The 20,582-nt window shown below is 39.7% G+C and overlaps 2 protein-coding genes and 1 pseudogene across 3 annotated transcripts; all 3 read right to left on the bottom strand.

Moving 5' to 3' along the window:
• Positions 1 to 60: 60 nt before the first annotated feature.
• LOC145913819 (pre-mRNA-splicing factor 38B-like) lies at positions 61 to 2,791 on the bottom strand. The gene is made up of 9 exons (XM_083001579.1): positions 2,532 to 2,791; positions 2,215 to 2,283; positions 1,846 to 1,997; positions 1,669 to 1,729; positions 1,207 to 1,350; positions 1,041 to 1,102; positions 886 to 921; positions 424 to 666; positions 61 to 357 (listed from the first exon to the last, which is right to left on the bottom strand). The coding sequence occupies exons 1-9, from the start codon at positions 2,739 to 2,741 to the stop codon at positions 324 to 326; spliced, it is 1,011 nt and encodes a 336-aa protein (XP_082857705.1). The 5' UTR covers positions 2,742 to 2,791; the 3' UTR covers positions 61 to 323.
• A 2,327-nt stretch (positions 2,792 to 5,118) lies between these two features.
• Positions 5,119 to 6,185, bottom strand: LOC145913340 (leukocyte elastase inhibitor pseudogene; annotated as a pseudogene).
• Positions 6,186 to 7,079: 894 nt separating this feature from the next.
• Positions 7,080 to 19,084, bottom strand: LOC145913163 (voltage-gated delayed rectifier potassium channel KCNH4-like). 2 transcript variants are annotated; one of them, XM_083000723.1, is made up of 22 exons: positions 18,957 to 19,084; positions 18,566 to 18,666; positions 17,399 to 17,531; positions 16,901 to 17,056; positions 16,478 to 16,623; positions 15,369 to 15,539; positions 14,437 to 14,554; positions 13,511 to 13,671; positions 13,085 to 13,298; positions 12,733 to 12,927; positions 12,303 to 12,420; positions 12,068 to 12,149; positions 11,750 to 11,845; positions 11,446 to 11,599; positions 11,126 to 11,300; positions 10,405 to 10,475; positions 10,161 to 10,304; positions 9,695 to 10,003; positions 9,394 to 9,508; positions 9,077 to 9,187; positions 8,436 to 8,970; positions 7,080 to 8,125 (listed from the first exon to the last, which is right to left on the bottom strand). In XM_083000723.1, exons 1-22 carry the CDS (start codon positions 19,030 to 19,032, stop codon positions 7,445 to 7,447), a joined length of 4,062 nt encoding a protein of 1,353 aa, XP_082856849.1. In that variant the 5' UTR covers positions 19,033 to 19,084; the 3' UTR covers positions 7,080 to 7,444. The 2 variants fall into 2 exon arrangements, with proteins under 2 accessions (XP_082856849.1, XP_082856850.1); XM_083000724.1 differs by lacking the exon at positions 7,080 to 8,125 and adding an exon at positions 8,259 to 8,375.
• Between the last annotated feature and the right edge of the window lie 1,498 nt (positions 19,085 to 20,582).

Here is a 20,582-nt window from a genome sequence, read left to right on the forward strand (position 1 = left end):
ACCTGGTTTCTGTAGCATGGCAAAAAAGTTAGGTCAGAAACTCCTGCAACAAATTGCAATTTCAAAATTTATTTGAAAAATTCCGACCCCAAATCAACCGACGGATTCCACACGGACAAAACATTCATCAATTCCTAAAAGGGACCGGCGTGTATTGCGTAAAATCGTCAAAAAAACAACGGTAAAAATGTCAAAACATGGCAGGGCATTTCAGTTTTGACGGCAGTTGTACATTGGACTAGGCCAGACGATCATCAAGCATTTTGGCCAGACGACCGATTCACGTTCGTTTCAGTTTCATTCGTTGTGAAAAGTTGCCGCCATCAGCGTCTGCGGTGTCGGTCGCGACTTCTAGATCTAAAAACAAAACAAAAAATAATTAGTCACTTTACCTACATTGTAGATATTCATGTAAACACACACCTGCTTCGTCGCCTGTGTTCACGTGATCTGCTTCGTCGCTTTCTGCTGTCTCGGTCACGTGACGTACGACGCCGAGAATCGCGGTCACGTGACCGGCTGCGTTTCCGCGACGAACGATCCCGAGATCGGCTCCGTGCTGCCCTCTTGCGGTCGTGAGGATACGATCTGCGGTCGTCACGTGATCTACTCCTGCGCCGACGTTCCGGTTCAAGAGAACGATGTTTGTTGTTAGCGTTGTAAGACCTGACGAGAATATTTTATTATACTTCAGTAACCCTCCTTTGCAAACACAAAAACAATTGCCAATCTGCTAGGGCAGAGCAAGAGTGTTTCAATCTTTACAAAAAAAATTTAAACCATGTTTAAGTTTGGTACAATTCTGAAATGATATACTTGTAAATTTAAAGCTGTTCACATGTAGTTTTGTTTTCAAACAACAGCATATTTTTGTGCAATTCCTACCTTTCTCTGCTTTCTTTGTGAACTTGTTCATCCACTCTGCAAAGTAAAAGATATTTCCATCAAAACGGATAAACAAATGTGTGATTAAGTTTTGCATGGCATAATTGCCATGATATAATATATTTTATCAAAACGAGAGAGAACTATGACTAAACCTTTCATTTCCCTCATAATCCTCTGCAGGGTCTCCAACCCTTCTCCCAGTCATGCCTCTGTGCTGTAGGAAACAAATTAGTCCATTAAATAGGGTCAAGGTATACTTTTAATCAGAAAAACACACACATGCTAGCTTGTATGGCTCCAAAAGTAACTATCGCTCACCTTAAGGTTCTCATCGATCTGCTTTTGTATTGGAACAGGAATGCGTGGAAAAAGGGTTGAAAACCATTCCAGTTTGGTTAGTACGGTTCGTATCATCATCCCTATGGTCATCACACATCCACCTCCAGCCTTTACATCTATTTCCTGTGATGATATGAAAGAGGCAGAGTGATTAAATTGGTACAAAACACAGAAAAGAATATAAATTATACAAATTGAAAGTAAACATTATGTAACAACGGCTTTGAGGATAATTTTATTTGGACACCAAATTATGTGTTATTTAAAGATGAGCCAAAGCTATAAACCTGCTGGTAAGCAGCATGGGCCTTTTGCATAATATGCTTTTGAACCTAAATATGATCTTTAATATGAAATTTTGATAATATACATATTCACACATAATTGAACAGTCAAGTTTTTCACAATGGAAACACAGACGTTACCAAGTAAGGCACTGACCTCTTCATCCTCCAAATACCCGTCAAACCAATCCCAAAGATCTGTGGGAGCTATCGAGTATCTGAAAACACAACAAAGTTTTTAAAAACATTGTCAGCAATACACATTTAAGGTCATCAATGCAGAAAATACACAGTATATAACTCAATGGTCAGGGGTCTCACCTTCTTCACGTACCTGATGTACATTATTCCTAAACCACGGATAAATGGGGAATCAGCATGGTTGAGCATGCCATTGAGTTGTTTTCTTGTCAATCTTAATGTGAAGAGTTTGAAGAGAATGCAATAAGCTGTGGACACAACTCCACCAGCACCTACCCCACGTACCTGGACCAAAATAACAATTTCCATGAAAACATGTTCCTTTTCAAAAATTATTCAGGCCATTTGCATTTAAACCAGAAAAAGATTACAAAGGATTGCCAGCATTTGGCATAAATTCTAACAACTGGTTTAAATTACTGTTTTGCAATGTATTAATACTGAAAAAAGTACACTGTAGTGACAAACAATTATTAAAAAGAACTTTTATTTAAATACATACACCACCACACATTCCAGTTTGTCCAGCAGTTTTTCTTGTTCCTCGTTCCCATGGCTCGAGATGATCAACCTAAAAATATTTTCAAATAACTTGAACAGATTCCTGAAATATGCCACATGCAACAAGATATGGCCCATCACTTTAGAAAGAAACCAGGAGAATAACTTTGTTTTCCAATGTGTGATTATATCTTGAAAATGGAGTATGGCAGTTTTATGTTAAATAAATTAAAATTGGCAAGAAATGGACCAATGTAAAAAAAAAATTTAAATATAACTGCAATCATCCAGCAGTCTTGGAATATCATTGCAACGCACCTTATAATAAATCTCATCAATAACTTCATGATATGTTTTGAGTTCAATAAGGCGGACTTTAAAATAAGGCGAGTTCTGTATATTGGTAAGAACAAGATGGTTCATATTCATTGTTCGTGGATTACCCCAAACCGCTAAGTTGTTGCCCGTTTTTCTCACGGGAGCACCATACTCGTCCTGAAGTTCCTCTTCATCATATTGTTCAGCCATATTCACAACAGTCACTTTCCAAACTATTGTGTGTATGCAGCAAACTGGGAAAACAACAAATCAGGTTTAAGAATAAAATGAACATGTAAGCAGCTTAGATCTGACCACCCTGAAGGCTGCATTTAACATGCTTATAGACTACACTACAGAAAGATAAATTAATATAGGTCAAGCGTCATATTTTAACTCTTCTGTAAAGATGCAATCATTTTAAGTTTTTTTTTTAACAATTTACCGACACAAAACTTAGACACGAATTCGCACTACAGCAGAGTACTTTTGTATTTAAAATACAAACAAAAAAATAAAATGAATACGACTCGAAGCGTAATTAAACAGCAGTACAAAATCGACAACTAAGTTGCTCAGCTAACTTCGTTCAAACGTTTCTGTAGAAAACTAAACGAAATGTTCGCTTTCCGAAAGAATGGCGTCTTAACAACGATTCAGGCGGATTTAAGTGATATTTATAAAAATCTTATCAAATTATTTCAAAAATATTTTTATAAATATTCCCAATTACTTGATGAATATACTAATGCAGTATTTTAATCTTGCATGATAATAGTATTATAAATACCACCTTTTAATTCGGTATTGTGCTTTTAAAACCTAAACCTCGAGGTTACGCAAATAATTTGTTTCTGTGTAGCCATGCGGTTTATCAGAAGAAATCAGAGCAACATACGGACTGACCTGAGCAGGCATGTATTTAGTCAAAAAAAGGTGTGGATATCCTTGGTATGTCTAATTCTGAATCGGAATTGTCTCATACAAACTCAGCAAGCAGCATGGGAAAGGATTTTAATCGTTCTTTTTCAAACGTTTTAGATTATGTTGATAAACCAAAAGGAATGCAAGCTGTATGAAGGAGAACATCAAAATAGTTGTATTGTTCTATATTGTGAGTGAAATATGAGACTTTTTGGACTTTCTCTGTACATGGCAGAACAATGGAGGATTTGGGAAACGCATTTACATCTTACAAATTATAGAATGGTAACAATGTGGTATATTCATCATTAATAAGTTATTTCAAATATTTCTTTGTTTGTCGAGCGTGGAAGCTGTACGAAGTAATAAATATAAGCTGATTTTTTAAAATCTCAATATAAGCTGAATTTTTATAGTCATGTGGGATGTGACGAGAAGCACAGGTTAAAAGCGCGACAGTAGGAACTGTTTCGCACAACAATCAACAAATTCCTTTGCTGATTAAGCGCTTTCAACGTGTTGTGCACCAAACATTGATGCCGCAGGAATTCGGTCAAGTGTTGAAAAAAAGTCCCGCTCATCACTTACAACAAACTGTTTTGCCGAGGTATTATAGGCAATAGCATTTATCAACTGATATTAATAGTCAAACTTGTTTATTTAACTTTGTTTTACACTTAATGTGTTAATCTGCGTTTTGGCAATGCCGGTGTTTGTTTTACCATGCTGAACTGCAGGGACAATTTTTGTTACTGCCAAACAGAGATCATCACGCTTGGGCATTTGGATGATGTTGCTATAATTGCCGCAGCGTTTTTGTTTTACAATGTCGTAACAGAAAGTGTTTGATGATCCTGGATGAGTATAGGAAGTCTATGGCTGTCATTAAAACAAAGATTCTTGTTGTATTGTCATATGGTTTACCACACACAACTTCAAGTATGCAGAATGATTAAGTTAGTTATCGTGAAGTTCGGTTACGTACAAAATTTGTGTCGACTACACGAAATCCCATGAAACACTCATGCGTTTTCACCGATGAAGTGGTAGAGTTCCCCTACGTGTATGTGGAGGCTGCCGGGAGCTTGATTTTTCCGGTTTCGTTCGGATTTGTCGGGAAAAATGTGGCTGATCTAGCTTGGCTACAATCCCTTTGTTGCTACGTCATCAAAACTAGAGTTTGACTGAATGCTAATGGCGTCTATTGCGAATGCAAAACTTGCTGCTTGCTAAAAGTGCGGGTTGGTTAAACTATTAGCTGGTCAGTGGTATTTTTATATTTGCTTCCTGCTATATTAACATCAGCTTTTTGTTTGTAAACTGCAGCATCCGAGATGATTTGGAACATCTCAAAAGTGTTGGATGCAACTTCTTGGCTTATGATAACTGGGATTTGCCTGCTGATGACTCCCTCAAAAATTCCATGTTTTTCTAATGCCGAAACAGGTCATCAGAAAAGAGTCTGTCACTTTTGTTTATTGTTTGAATAATGTTGTACCTTTGTCAATAAACGGTTAGCACGAACGATAAAACTACTATGTGTATATGTGCTGATTGATTGGTGAATATCATTTTTATGTGAAAACAATTTGTCAAATCGACGTTTCAAACCACATAATAAGCACGACAAGTAAGCTAAAGCAATGCCCTGGAACGAATGTTTTGGAACCAAAACGAATGTTTTTGGAACTACCCAAAACATATATTAATCTACGGGCCTGTGAAGCGACCAACAAACAGAACCGCGTCGCTTGGTTTGTGTTTGAGTATAAACATGAATGGGTGATCGCACGTTACTGCTATAGGCAAACTCATGACAGATATAGCGACAGTTGCCGCTGCTGCCTCGCTGCCTTCTTCGTTTACTTCAAACATAGCTTTATGGGCCATTGTTGACACATGTAAGCCTTTGACTGGTGAAATTTTTGACAAATTTGCCGAAGACGAGTCAAAAACATCTTTGAGACCGAGCTTTCGAAGCTTATCATCCAAATCCGTTATCTGTTGCTCCAGTTTCATTTTCGGTAGGTTCAGACGAACTGTTTCGTAGCTGACGTTTTTAGCTAACTTGCTGAGAAGTTCGTGGTCGAGTTGTTTCTCAATTTCCGCCAAGCCGAAAGTTTGTGTCGGGACGAGGAGCAGTAGAACCGTATCCATGCCCTTGTAGGGAACCTCGAGAACTTGAAGACGAAGTTTTTCGTCGTAGGAAATTCCAAATTTGCGTTGTTTGGCCATCATTTCCACTTCAACCGTTTTGCCTTTTTCAACGTGAAATTTACCTTTCCACGTATCGCGTGGATCAAAGGCATCGTCCCATTTGCCTTTGAAGTAAACTGCATTGGCCAGAACAAGACTTGTGTCAGGTCGAATACTCCCGCTTGGAAGAATATCAGTTATTTTTGAGCGCGTTACCTTTTCAATCCAGGCGTTTATAACTTGACGGCATTCATCTGGATTGCCACGAAAATCCATATTTTCTGTTTCGCCATTGTACACATCCAGGCATTTGTCTACGAACTGGCTTTGAAGCGCAAATGTTTTGTCTGTGCATAATTTGTTTCCAATTTCTAGTACCAAGTTTTCTTCGTTTTGTCCGGCAGCTAGCACTTGTTTCAACTGCCTTCGATTATTTTCGTGAAAGTTACAGCCACTGTCCCATCCCAAAGCCTGTTCTATTTGCTCGAGAGTTTTGCCATCTGATCCCAGTGCCAGCATCGAAAGCACGTTGGAGATACTGAACGGTGAGAAAAAAATGTTCTCTGAGTTTGCTGTACTTAACTGCTGGTATAGTTTTAAAGCGAACTCCATTTTGTGTCTGACGTCCTTTACCTCACCGAATAACCACTGTATGGATAGTACAGGATGTACTGAGATCTACCTATGGTGGGCGGTATAAAAAACAACTGCGCCGGGTTACTTATTAACATACTTGTTGTGCTAACAAACCAGGCACGTACGTAACAGCGCCACCATGTAATATAACTTAACGACAAAAGACCTCTGTGAAAAGAGGCTGTCTTTTATTTAATGCCCTATTGTACATTGGGGAATTTCATCAGTCATAGATACTACAATAATTTTTTAGACTAATAGAATTAGCGCGCATTGCAAGTCAATTTCTCAATCCAGTCCTTAATGGCGTTTCGGTAGAAATAAAATCCATGTTTGTGCGTCACAGTTGTGGAGCTCAGCGCGTTTATATCAAATTATCGGTCAGTGCAAATTATGTTTTCAAACTCCTCAGTTAACTTCTGTTTGCTTTGACTTGCTTCTTCTACCCCTTTCATATAAGGGTTCCACTGTCAGAATCAAGCGCCAACATTGGCACACCAAGCTAAACTCCAAACGGCGAGAAGAAGTTGTTGCTCGTACAGCTTTAAAGCAAGCTGCAATTTATGAAAATATGGTTGTTTGTGTCTCTTTGCAGGATTGTCTGTCCGTGCGGGATAGAAAATCTCATAACATGGATTACTAAAAAGTGACGTTGACGGTGACTTATTTTTACTCCCTTGCAAAACAATTTCAGTCGTCTTTCGTCAAGTTTTCACCACTTTCCATAAATAATCTCCCAAACCCATGTTTTTGCGTAGGATGAAAGGTACAAAAAAGCATTTTTACGGGCAAGAGAATGGAAATTTCAATAACACGTTCATGTGTTTTTACTTAATTCGGCTGAAACAATAAGAATAGCCAGGAAGCCGAACAATTACTGCAAACCTACTCCTTTTCACATTTAAAAAAGGAAAGATTTTAAAAATTAAAAACTACTTTTCGTTTGTAGTTTGAAATCACAATTGGGAGTTTCGTCTGCAAATCGCACCATTTCTGTTGCGACCTAATACGACAGGATCAAAGTCAAACATAACGACTGAAAGAATGAAAAACGTATTTGTGAAAGCGATGTAACAACTCAAGCCAAGATAAAGCAGAAAAGTGGTCAGAACAATGCAAAATGTTACAGGCGCGAACAACAAGTATTACTTTGTGATCTAATCCCCCATCTGAAGGGTGGGACTGTTACTCATGTATCCGCTTTCACTGCCTCGACCTCCTCCCCCAAAGGGAACAGCCAATCTCTTTCCAGGCCACTCTTCCTCAAGGTCTGTACACGAATTCCAACCAAGTGTGTGGTCCAGACCTAAAGGAAAAAAGTACCCGTGCCTTGGGGAATTATCGGTCGTTTGTGGCTTGAATAGATGGGTAGGGCTACAGCGGAAGGGTCCCCCCTGATACCCCAGAGCGATGGGCGATCGAGGTGACTGGATCGAGAAGGTTGTTTCGTTCTCCTGTTTGTCGTCAGCATATGTCCGGTTAGGTAAAAACGTGTCAATGTTTTTTACTCTCGTGTTCAAGTCTATTTTGAAGAGCTCGCCGGACGGTGACGTCACCACGCAATCTGGGGCACCCAGTGGGGAGGGTGCGCTCTTACCCTCAAACTCTTGTTTGATTTTAGGCGTGACAATGGATTTATCGGGAGAAACACGACAAGGACGAAAGGTCGGAGCGAATTGAGTTTCAAGCGAAGATGAGGGGTCGGCGGCCAATGGAGTGGCTTCACAATCGCCTGAAATCTTCCACTTGTTGTTTGAATAACTTTTCCGATGTTTTGTGGCGCTGTCGGAGTTCATTTGGGCGAAAAGCCTTCGAACGTCAGCGTTGAGCGTTGATACCTGTAATGGAATAATTTTTTTTAGCGTAAGTGGTAAATGTGAGCGTAGAGTCAATATACCTGAAATTAGTTCAAATCCAGAATAAGAATAAAACTAACAATGCAAAGATTTTAAATTGCCAAGAAGTATTTTGACCGTAAGAAAGATAGTCCTAGATTCCAGCATTGTGACACGTCTAACAAAACTCCCGCATCGAGCATCAGGAAATTTCATGACATTCTTCGCAAAAAATTTTCTAATGCCTTTGTATCTACAAATGTTTTAACTGCAAATATATGCAATTGGAATGATACAGATGTAAATCCCGTACCTGTATCAGCAACTTCTGCATAGCATCGACAATATGCCGACATTGTGGCGTGGCATCCTCCTGTGAACCATTCCCTCCAGAAACAGCACCGCCCGTTGGAGCGCAAGAGGGGCAAAACACGCTGTCACTAAAGGACTCGCATTCTGAAACCGAAGAATCGGAACTGCAGGCTCGATTCTTTCGCGAACTGACGCTTCGCGTTTGTGGCGAAGTATCCGATAAAAATTCACCTTCCTCCACGCCCGCACGCGCTCTGCGGATTTGTTCTGTAGCTTTCGGCGAAAGCGATTTTCTCCTCGGACGCCGTCGTCGCCTGGAAGTGGATTTTGATTCTCCGGATGTGGACACCTTTCTTGGTGACCCCGACGTGTAGGCATTCGCAGTTTCAGTGTTTTTGTTGCGAGGTAATGCTTCTCGGGGATCGGGAACATCGAGATTGTCGCTGCTTCGGTGCGGAGAAGATTTCTCGCAAAGCTCGGACTCGAAAATATCAAAGGTTTCTCCGCGAAGTTGGCGCAAGTGCTGACTCACTCTCCTGGAAGGCAAGAAGCCTTTAGCATGCGAACTGTATAGTGCGTTTAAATCTGTACTGTATAGTGCATTTAAATTTTTAACAGTTTATTAGGTTGGGAATGTCTTACTTCAGATCATCTTCGGCAACTGAGCCCGATTTTCTTGCCACCTTTGGTGCGAAATCTTCCACAAACTTGACGCGCTTGGTTGTCAGATTGTCTGATACGGAACGCATTAACCTGCAACAACAAATGTCTGTTAAGACGACAAGAACTTGTCAAGCTTATTAATAGTTTCCCAGCATTTCCAATATAAAAATCCCGTGCATGTCATAACCATTTCCATTAAGCAAACCCAAACGGAAGCTCCCAAAAGACAACCTTTTTGTCGCATTCATAATGCGGGCGAACATTGGCCACCCTTAGTATAAAATAATGCAATTTACCTTGCTGAAGGTAGCTTCGGGTCTGGTGTTTTGCGGATGCATGGTGGTAGAGGGCTGATTGTGGGGTTAGTTACCAATTCAACCCGCTTATTTTTGCTTGGAGTAGACTTGTCATCTGAACAGAAAACATGATTTTAGTTCAAACTTTAAACCGCAGAGACATACTAGGTAGTTTTTTCAATGATATTGAGCATTATCAATTGTTAATTTCTTCCTGTTAACAAAATTAAACATTTCTAAACGTTATAGCCTTGAGTATTTTATGAAAAACAGTTTTTTTAATCGAATGCATTGTACTGACTCAATGAGATGCTCAGAGACTTCAAAAGAGCTCGAATTCCCTTCCGCTTTCTTCCAGCTGTTTCTTCAGTTGAGTAGTAGTAAGTGGCAGGCTCCAAGCCCGTTGTCGTTACAACTGTTGCCTCTATATCGTCGTTAGCGACGCCATTGCAGTCATCAACAGTTATCACGATGTCAGTTTGTGAAGAGTTTAAGTCGGCATCCAATGGGGTTGCTTCATCTTGGCTTACTTCAGACCATAAGGTGTCGCCAATATTTACCGGCATCCCGTTCTCTCTGGTTGGGCTGGGGGTGTTTGGTTTAGATGGGTCTGTAAATAGTATTATGAGAAAATAAGGAGGTCGTTCACGTACCCGGAGTCAATGTACACGGAAACCGTGGTCTGAGCAAATCTCGCTGCAGATTTGTTGAATAATGACCTGTACAGAAACATGTCCCATAATGCTGGATATATGTGTATATCTTACCATAGTTTATCAAGGGAATTGTTTCGCAGGAATCTTGCGGTGTCTCATCAATGTTTTTTCCGTTGCACTGAGGTTTTGGTTCAAACACTGAGTCAGAATCTTTCTGTTTTGTTGGAGACGACTGTGCAAAGTTCCCCGGAACGTCTAAAAAGAAAAAATATCTTTATATTTGCAACTTCCTGTTCTGAACTGTACCATTTTTTTTTCAATTGATATGAAGTGAAGTTATACCAAATGAGCTTACCTCCATTGCACGTAGATGTTGTGTTGCGGGCGTGTGGTCCTTGTTCCCACAAGTTACAGGAGTAGTCCGATCTAAGAGTGTCGTGTTGTTTAAGAAATACATTTTTTTTCAATCGGAATGAATTTTGTTGCATATTCATCGCTCTTACAGCCAGCAACATTTAACGTACGTATATGTATATCAATGTAATATTTCATGCAATGGCATGATTGGCAGGATCGCCCCACTTCGCAGGTCCTTGCTTGGCGATCACAGCTATCGTATCGCCATCATTAGGTTTGCAGGCTTGGCAACCCAGGTATTGCAGCCTAGCTGGATCAGCCACTTTTTCCTGACAAGTCGGAGCAAGATTACGTATCTGTGAAGGTTGCCTGGCAAGTTGTGCGCTTGCGCACCAGTGTACCTTTGCTACAATATACCCCGTGAAACCACTGAGCTCCTGCAGCTCAGTTGGTAGAGCGTTGGGCCTGGTTAGCCCAGGGTCGTGAGTTCAAACCTCACCGGGAGCTTGATTTTTCAAATCTTTCTCCGACTTGTCAGGAAAAAGCGGCTGATCCAGCTAGGCTGCAATGCCTGGGCTGCCAAGCCTACAAAACTATATGTCTATCATGAACGGTAGAAGGGAACTAATTTTGTAATCAAATAAAACTACTGGGATCGGGTTACAACTCAATCCTTCTTTGGAAACTATGTTAAACCACAAAAAGATAAAATTACTAACTTGATATCGTTGATAAATATTTGAGAGAAATGCGGATAAAGATAGGTGACGTTGAAAATAGCGTCAACTGAAATACATTCCAACTCGCAATACGTCAGGGCCTTTACGTCAGCACGCGACGTCAATAGAAGGGGATTCTGTGTGTCGACGTCGGCGCCAAATATGTCCCCTTTTCCTATAAAACCATTAGCCATACAAGTTGTATTTTTCATGTAATATGAAATGAAAATGCTACAAAACCAACTATTAAAAAATGTTCGATTTTTTGTGGCAGTGAATCAAAAACTAAATAAAAAATGAAGTTTTTGTGATTTTTTTACCCAAAATCCCGATAACAAGGTCATTCTGCAACACTTCCAATGATCCGTTGCACACTACATTGACCGTCTCGAGGGGGTCTCCCTCATAGATCACGTGATCACCGGGAGATACCTTGCAACGGCGAGTGTGAAGGGCCAAATATCGGCGAAAGCCCTTGAGCACAAGAGTCAAATTAAATTAACTTCATACCAAGACATATTACATTAAAGAGGCAGAGTGGTCTGGAGATTTTATCTAAGTTGAAAGATATTACATTAACGTCAACGAAAACACAGAAACGCATGCACATGACCGAGTGCTGACCGTGTTGCCCCGTTGAAATACAGGCATGCTGAGAAGCTCTCGGTGCAAATGCATCGCCACATCTGCGCGTATTTCGCGAGGAAAATCCTTCATAATCTGCATAAAAATTGTTTGTTTATTAAAGGTTGCTGGGGTAGAACCTCATAGGAAGACAATGCATGTGTTTTAAACCACGACGTTTTCAGCACTAAACACAACGGGTTCACAAACTATTGCCCAATCCATATCCCAGGAAATACCACTATGCTGCTGGGTGAATACGTCCTATAGTTTAAACTAAACTAAAAAATAACGCCTAATCTGTTCTGAGGCTGTTACCTCGTTTGGGTTCACTCCCCCACTTGCCTCCCACGTTTGCTGGAAATGATCAATCATTCTTCTCTTGATGGGTTTGGAGAGCCTGCGAACAATTGCTCTGGGGTAAAACTTAAAAATAAATGAATAAATATAGGTGAAAACTATTTAGCGGTTATAGTAACTATCAAAATTGGCGGAAATTCAACACTTTTCAAGTGCTCGCATCAAATAGTTGCTTAAGAAATGTAATCACAACCTGTGAACTTTAATGAAGTCCTTTAGGTCTCTAATCTTGATGTCATATTGTTGTCTTCGTGCGTACAAGCGTTGAATGATGGCCGTTACATTGCCAAAGACAACAGCGTGCATCAAAGCTGCAAAACAAAACGCCAGACCGTTGAGGTCATACTCCAACAACAATGACTACGCATGACAAGTGACCTATCTTTTGTTCCAAAAATAAATTCCACCATTTTAAACAAAACGTAAACAAGAAAGCCAGAGCTAATTTGCTGCTATAAATTATGTGCAGACGTTTCGAACACTGCTATGTCCATCATCCATCATCATAGTGTTACGTTTGCACTTAATGTATAGCAGCATATTAGCTTTGGCTTTTTCTTGTTTAAATTAATAAAATCCAAGTTTTTTGCACTTGAACAAAATTGTTTGAAACAAGACCTTACCGCCGATCATCATAACGCATATGGAGAAAATCTTTTCGGTATTGGTGTTGGCCGAAACGTTGCCGAAACCGACGCTTGTGAGGCTGCTTAACGTAAAGTAAAGTGACGTGATATAGGAGTCCGTGACGTCTGGTCCCCCAGTACCATTTGTGGAGAATGGCTTTCGCAGGACGTCGCTAAGCTCGTACAGCCAACCTGTTGACATTTTGTTTCATTAAACAGATATTGTTGCTTTGTTACGTGCTTCGAAGGACTAAATATTCAGTTGTACCTAAATTAATTTTATTAAGATAATGCATATTTCCCTTACAATCTAGCTCTACAACAAGAAATCACTTGGATCAAAACCCACCTATGCCAGTCTCGCTTCCGATTGGGTGTTCTTTGAATTCTTGCCAACCAATCGTAAACCAGATGCAGGCAAGCCAATGAGCAACAAGTCCGAACATTACCATAAGCATGGCGAGAACGAGCGCGCTATATTGCGACCAACGTCCAATTTTTTGCAGCAGACGGAAAAGGCGGAGTAGGCGCACTGTCTTTAGCAATGGAACTGGGTGGGAAAACTGAGGGAGGTAACAGAAGGAAGTTTATTGCGGGAAACATTAGTACAACATCAATCGCTACTTAATAAATACTGTTTATAAGCCTTTAAACATAATGTTAAAAATATAACAAGTTTACTCCAGAAACACAGTGAGAGTATATAGCACTAACACACAACTTGCTAAAGCAAAAATCTAAAAAATACCCGAAATCTAGTGAGCAAACTACTTACAAAGTCCACTTGAAATATGTGGGAAATGGTGTCCACTGGTAGGGCCGCAACGAGATCGATGAGGAACCATGTTCTGAAGTAGTTGATCGCTATGTGGCGAAAATCAGATACCACCCACCCTGACTTGTTCACGTACGTTGTGAGAAAAGTTAGAACAATGTCTGTGAGAAAATAACGGGCTTTAATAAAGACGTGGGCTGATATGTTGAACTAAAGCCAAGGCTTTGTGTGTGACAATTACAAAAACAGTGAACAGTAGTTGAGATAGAAATTGGCGACGTTTGCTATTTATTAAAACTGTTACAAAACACATGCATTGTTTCTTAGTACATTCGGTGCTGGGGTCCCGTACGTTCATACCATACATAGTTGGCGCAGGTTACACTCAATCAAAAACAGCAAACGATTCGGTTAGGCTTAAATTTCCGCAATATCATGACGCAACCATCAGTACTACCAATTGTCAACGTTGCCAGCTATTTTAAGTATAAAAAATACAACTATCACTCGAAAGCTCCTCACGCTTTGACGCGCCAGCAGTAAAATCGATTTGAATTTGCCACTAACCGGAAAATAAGATCCGCAGTAATTTGAAAATCAATGTGTCTATATATAATGTGCAATTGTCTAAAACTGTGTTGTATTTCAGATACACTAGCAAAAACTAAAATAAAATCTTTAAATATCTTTGGATGGCTCACAGACAACTCTATTTTGGATGTCCAACTATTTTGGGAGCGATCGAACGGCGTTGCCAAAGATCAGATTTTTTAACATTGACCAGTGGTGAGCGAACTAATGGACACAGTGACAAGACCTTTTCAGAATGTATAAATAATTTAACATGGCAACAAGAGTTGCTTAGGATTTTCTAAGATGACTTTTACAATCTTAATTACAAACTAACTACACCATGTTTTGCTTACCGACGATAAACACAATTTCAACGAGAACGTCGAAAATCAGAGTGGCTTCTCTTCTGGAGTGTTTTTCGCCGTGGCGGTGAAAAAATATGGAAGACGAGTTTTCTTTGGAGGGGACCGACTGTACGGAAACAAATTTACGCATGAGCACATACACCTACGATTGGTAAATAAAAAATATGCTGCGAATTCAAAAGGGAATCAATACTATTGCATAAAGTCCTTAGTTTGAGAAAGCCACATCGCACTTTTATGATTAAATAGCCTTGTTGAAAACGAGCAAATTAAGACACAGCAAGTGCATCTTATTGTCCCACAATTAAAAAAAAACACGCTATGTTTCCTTCATAGTTCCCGTGAGCATTACTCGTCTGTCGTATTCATCCCTGTGGAATTTGCATTGGTCCAAAAACAGCCTACGATTTACGGTGATAACTAACTGTCGATACAAAGACGTTATACCCAAGGGCGTTATTTTGACTGACACCCTTCATGAACTATTGTTCTCTTTCTATTTTACTGTGCGTTCACAGGGGCAATGTTTTTGCCAAAAATCGATAGCCATCAATGTTCGCCAGTGGTGGCAGGAAAAGATGGATTCAAAACACGACAGAATGACGAAAGACCAACGAGGTCGCAATTCATAACGTTCCGCGCCCTATAACCCAATTAGCTTTGCCAATAAAAATTGGGGATATAACTTAGTTGGGAGGGAAGCAAATCAGAGCAAAGCGCGCGTGCCTTGAGCTTTTGAATGTCATTTTATTAATTTAATAAAAGGGAACGGGCACGATAAAGCAGACGGGGTCAGCGTACTATAGGTTACCCTTCGCCTCATGACACATGGAAATTTCTAAACGCATCCTGTTCGCCGCGAATGCCACCCTTGCCCTACAACTAAAATTACCTAAACTCAAGCCTTAAGCAATGTTTACCTGCACTGCGGCCCAGTATGGCACAACTGCGGTTACATAGATGGTGACGACCACAACAAACCAATCCCATATGGTTTTTGCTGTACCGTAGTGTAGAATAGTGAAGGGCGATTGCAGGGTCGTCGCCACTTTATATTCTGGTAAAGTGTTTTTTCTTCTTCCGAACATTCTCTGTGAAAGATGTTTGCGATAAAATTTTCTATGTTAAACAGGTGAAACAAAAGTAAAAACCATAAAGTGTTCATAATCAATTGTAGGCCGGCGATATTGCTTTGAAATATCACACAAGAAATCGGTTCTTTAGTCATTAGTTATTTTGAAAACACATCGATTTTCACATATAATTAGGATATATAGATATATATACTTCGCATAGTGGAGTCAGAACGATACATTCGAAATTAATGTCGAATCAAACTGTCACATCCCGTTTGTTCCCATTCTGTGTGATGGGTCGCAACCCACGACCCGAGTGCAGATTAAAGGCGCCATTTAAAACTGTAAGGATCGTTAAACTTGTGAAAGATTTATGAATGCGGCCATGTCATCATATTTTCAGGCCTGTCAAATTCACATGAAGTATTAATGCCATTTCAATCCCATGTTTGGTGTCAGTTGTGACAAATTTGTGTTGTTTTTTCAGCAGACAATGACGTCTTCTTAAACGAAAAGACTTTCTACGTATGACATAATCTGTTTTAGCATTAATAGGTCGTTATTTATTTGATGTTACAGCGATAAATATGCGTTTTTGCATTAATTTACTGTTGTAATTTGTAAAAATAAACTGCTGCCTTCTTGTTTAAATTACTAACCATTCGCGTTGAATCAAATCATTGGTTAAAAATTTGAAGGTCGTCATTGAAATATCAAAATTACTTAATTTTGTGGGATATATGAGCTTTATTTCTGGCTAACATTCTAATAGAGCATAGTATCCACCAACAAACTGGTGAATGTGGCGTCGATAAAACCAGGTGCCAAAGTTTTCTTTTACTTGTTTTGTTGTTGCAAGTCTAACTTTCGTTCCCTAAACTTCACAACCTCAAGGAACGCATCCTCGTATTTGCCATAAACTTCCGACACGTTATTAACTTAAATGTGCTTACATTCGTGATGACATGGAAGAAACCCTTCTTTTGTTTCTTTTCGAGATTCTCGGACAGGTTGTAAAGCACTGCTCTGCTTCGGCGCCTTTGGTTTAATGTGTTGAATGACGGGATCTCCGGGGAATCTTCGCATGAACTCGAGTAACCTGAGAGGTGATAATGTGGTTGAAGAATTGTGTTTCGAATTGGGAAATTTCCTGATGCTTTGGAATTTTCGATCAGCATTAAGTACATTACCAACGCTCACAAAACGTAGATTAGATACGCTCGTGTTTTACATGGAAACATTACACATAACATGCTATTTCGAAATTTTGCACATATCAAATGTGGCTAAACGTATGATAAAAAAACTACATCTACAGCTAGCAGGCAAAAATGAAGGTGGAATCCATCCGACAAGATTTAAAACACAAGTCTTACCCGTAAATAAAGAGTTTGGCGCTTCTTCGTCTGCATTTTCCCTCAAGTTGTCTGAGTCGTAGTCAGTGATGTCTTTGTGAGAGACGAGAAACATAACAACATTGTTGGTGCCGTTTTTGATCGGGACAATGTCCAGCAAGCAAAGAAACGACTCTCCTGGACACAGCAAACATCATTTACTTGACAAATAATTGAATAAACATACAGCATCATTGTGGAGCACAATATGGCAAACTTTAAACAAAAGTACATGCAAAATTTATTGCTCAAACTTCCCGCAATTTCACCCACAGTTTCCTTTGAGACCATAGGCGCATTTTTCCCCACGTGGGAGGAGCAATAACAGCTGCCTATAACGGTTATAGACGCAATTATTTGTACCAAAAAGCGATAATCAACGCGGAAATAGCAAAGGTCCCATCGATAACCAGTGATGGAGCTTTCACAACAGCTAGTCAATATTTCCAGTGGCTGAGAACGGCCCCCGATCTGTCTTACCGTTTTTCTTGTACATTGTGATCTCGGTTTTCAGTTCCTCTTTTCCGTGCAAAGCATCCTTGATTTGTGATTTGTCATCCTCGCCTGTTGTCCTCCCGTAGAGAAACTCACAGGAGCAACATTGTTGCATGACCTGGGAGAGGATAGTTTCGTAACTTGGATGTTTTCTCGTAGAATGTAATACAATGAAATGTGATGTAAAATATTATTTTGTTTTAGTGTCGCGGATGTGGAGAACATTGTTACCATTTGGGGTTCTTAAAAACGATTTGATAAACATATGCTATATGCCATAACTTCATCATGCTTTCCACAATTGCCCAAATAGCCACTGGCATACTTGTGATTGTATCTTACTTGTGATTGTACACAATTTTTAGGTGTCATAATCTGCATAGGGGCGTTTCAAAAAGGTGAAACTCCATAATTACTCAAGCCGTGACCTCTGGAGAACGCTTACCGATTTTAATAAAACCTGACATCCAACAAGCAATTTCAAAGGAACGCAATTACTAAAAGCGAATCAGCGGAAACCAAGTTCAGTGGCCTTTTGAGAAGCAAAATCCCGTGAAAACTAGCCGACAAAATGCAGGCGAATGTTTAAACAAGAATGCTGGGTAACAAAACGTCAGCAGCTGTGTTGTAATAGGGCCCGACAACGGGTCTATTTTAAAAAGGTATTACAACCATTTCTCATTGATGTCGTAAGGCGTTTTCCCGTGTTTCACGTTTAAAAGCGCCGGGTGAGTCACGTATTCAGTGCATTTTTTATTCCATGTTAATTGGCGGTGAATAGAAATTTTTATTGAAAATACCCCCTTGATTGTTTAGACTTAACATTCCGTGACCACATACCTTTGAGTTATAATTGTACACAGTGCAGTTATTGCGAGGCAGACGCACAATAATAAACATTAACACTCAAAACTCAATTGATTTTGGTGTTGGTTTTGTAATCCAACATGTTTCATATAATTTATTCCTTACGTTGTTGTGTAATGCGTGTTTTTAAGATGCTGTCAATTTGTTTTCACAGTATTTTAATTCTTCATTGGTATTTCTTATTTGCACTTTATTGATTTAAGGTAAAAAAAACACGATTTCCACATTATTTTAGCAATGTAGACCCAGATAGTCGAAGCACCCAGCTTTAAACCAAGTTGTTACCTGCGATCGTGCAAAACCTGTGAGTTCACAGAACCCATCTGAACAATATACAATTGGAAATGTCCCTGGCACTTGTGCGCTTCCCAACAGAAAGTTGCTATCTGTAAATGTAAACGTTATAATTATCGTGCTATTCTTGCTGTCAGGCTTTGTAAATTTAAGAACTGTTTTTACCGATTATGAAAAGTTATAATTATCACTGCACTTCAACTAGTTAAGCCTTTGCTCTTTAATCTATTCTAAGATATAAAGGAGAATTTCAAGGGAAGGTCTGCGCTTTTTGTGCTATAATAGTAATTTTTCGGGTTTGGGCTCCAAACTAATTTTAGTAGCGATGACCAGTCTTATAAACAGTTGCCATCTTGTTAAAAAAAATTTTTTAGCAACTTACGTGTTCCGTTGAATCTTGTGGCTATTGTGTCGAGAAACGTGTTCTGGGGGGCAAGAAGACCTTTTCCCCGAGACATTTTCTTCTGCTTAGATCGACTTCACTGACTAATGTTCATTGCATTTTAGAAAAAGCTGTTCAGGTCGTATTTCACCTAAGAACCACATTTTGATTAGCACAAAACAAAGGCAATGTACCACAGAAATAAAAGAATATGGGCAGTTGAAGCCCATTGTATAGTTAATCTTTTCCAGAAACCTAGACGACGTAAAATCGATGTCAAAAGTGGCTTCGGCACAATATTCCTAGAGCAAGAATGCCATGGTAGTTACGGTGTTCAAGCTTTCACCAGTCTACCGCTACTAACGTACTTTACTTCAACCTAGCAAGCAACCTTTCCACAAAGGAGCATTTCAAATAGCAAAGCTCAACTTGACCAAGACATCTTATGCCTGCCTCGCACAACACAACCGAATCTCCTGCCAAATCAGCGCAAATAGCTCAGTTGCCAGTTCCTTGGTTTCGTTATTGTAAAAAAAGTTGCTTATTTTCTTGCTAAACTTTTGCTACTATCCACCTTCTTTTACAAACATATTTCATAAATTGACTTAATATCTGAAAAGTAATGTTATGTTATGCTTCCAAGTATTCCCATTACGATCGATGCGTTTATGGCTACTCGGGATGCGCCAAAAAATTAACAAAACATCAATTGTTTGCTGCTGTAGTAAGGCAGGGAAAAACATATAAACCGCTGTATTTACACACACGTCATCGAGAACGAATCAAGCACCGGCTTATCGCAATGTTCTGGAGTCCCATATGCTTTCCAGAGGATCGAAGATTGCAATACAAATATATTGAGTCGATGGGAGGTCGTTATGGGAGTTAATGTATTTCTAACAAGGATGAACGAGTCAACATGCGCCATATGGGAACGGTGATATGTCAAATCCCTGTCAAGAATAAAGGTTTTTTAAATATAAAGAGTGGCCACATGGCACAACATAGGGTCTGGCGTTGAATAAATATTAGTGGGTTACTGTGTGTTCTAGCCAGTTCAAGGCTAATCGATAGCTTGGTAACCAACCAAAATGAATTTGGTGCCCAACGGATGACGGTGATTGTATAATCACCACAAAGTGGAAGTCTTTGCTTGGCCGTTTGGTCAGCAAAGTCTTCTGAAAGTTACACCAGCTGCACTGATGAGACCTTTTAGGTCTAAACAGTGGCTGTCTGCAGCTAACACAAAATGAATTTGTTTCGAAATTGTTATTCCACTCGATCTGCAGCAACAAAAACTAAGCGTTATTTAGTAAGTGACGCAACATGTAGATTTGTATCTTTCGGCAGGTTGTTTTTTTCGTCAAATTGACACACAGAGTAACGTAACGAGAGTTGGCAACGTCGCGAATCGATTGCGCGTCGTGAATTCACTTTGTTTCTTTACGGATCACATGGTGGCAAGGGTCGCGCGGGTCACGTACGGTTAACACTAACAATTGGACGTATTTAGCGTCGCGTAATAAATCATTCATCGACCTGTCAGAAACTACACGCTCCCAAACCAAATGAGCTGCGGCAACTTACGTCATCACGTGTCGGTGTTTATAGTAAAACAGAATTGAC

Source organism: Ascidia mentula, chromosome 9 (assembly GCF_947561715.1).
Source record: "Ascidia mentula chromosome 9, kaAscMent1.1, whole genome shotgun sequence".
In the NCBI taxonomy this organism is placed as follows: domain Eukaryota; kingdom Metazoa; phylum Chordata; class Ascidiacea; order Phlebobranchia; family Ascidiidae; genus Ascidia; species Ascidia mentula.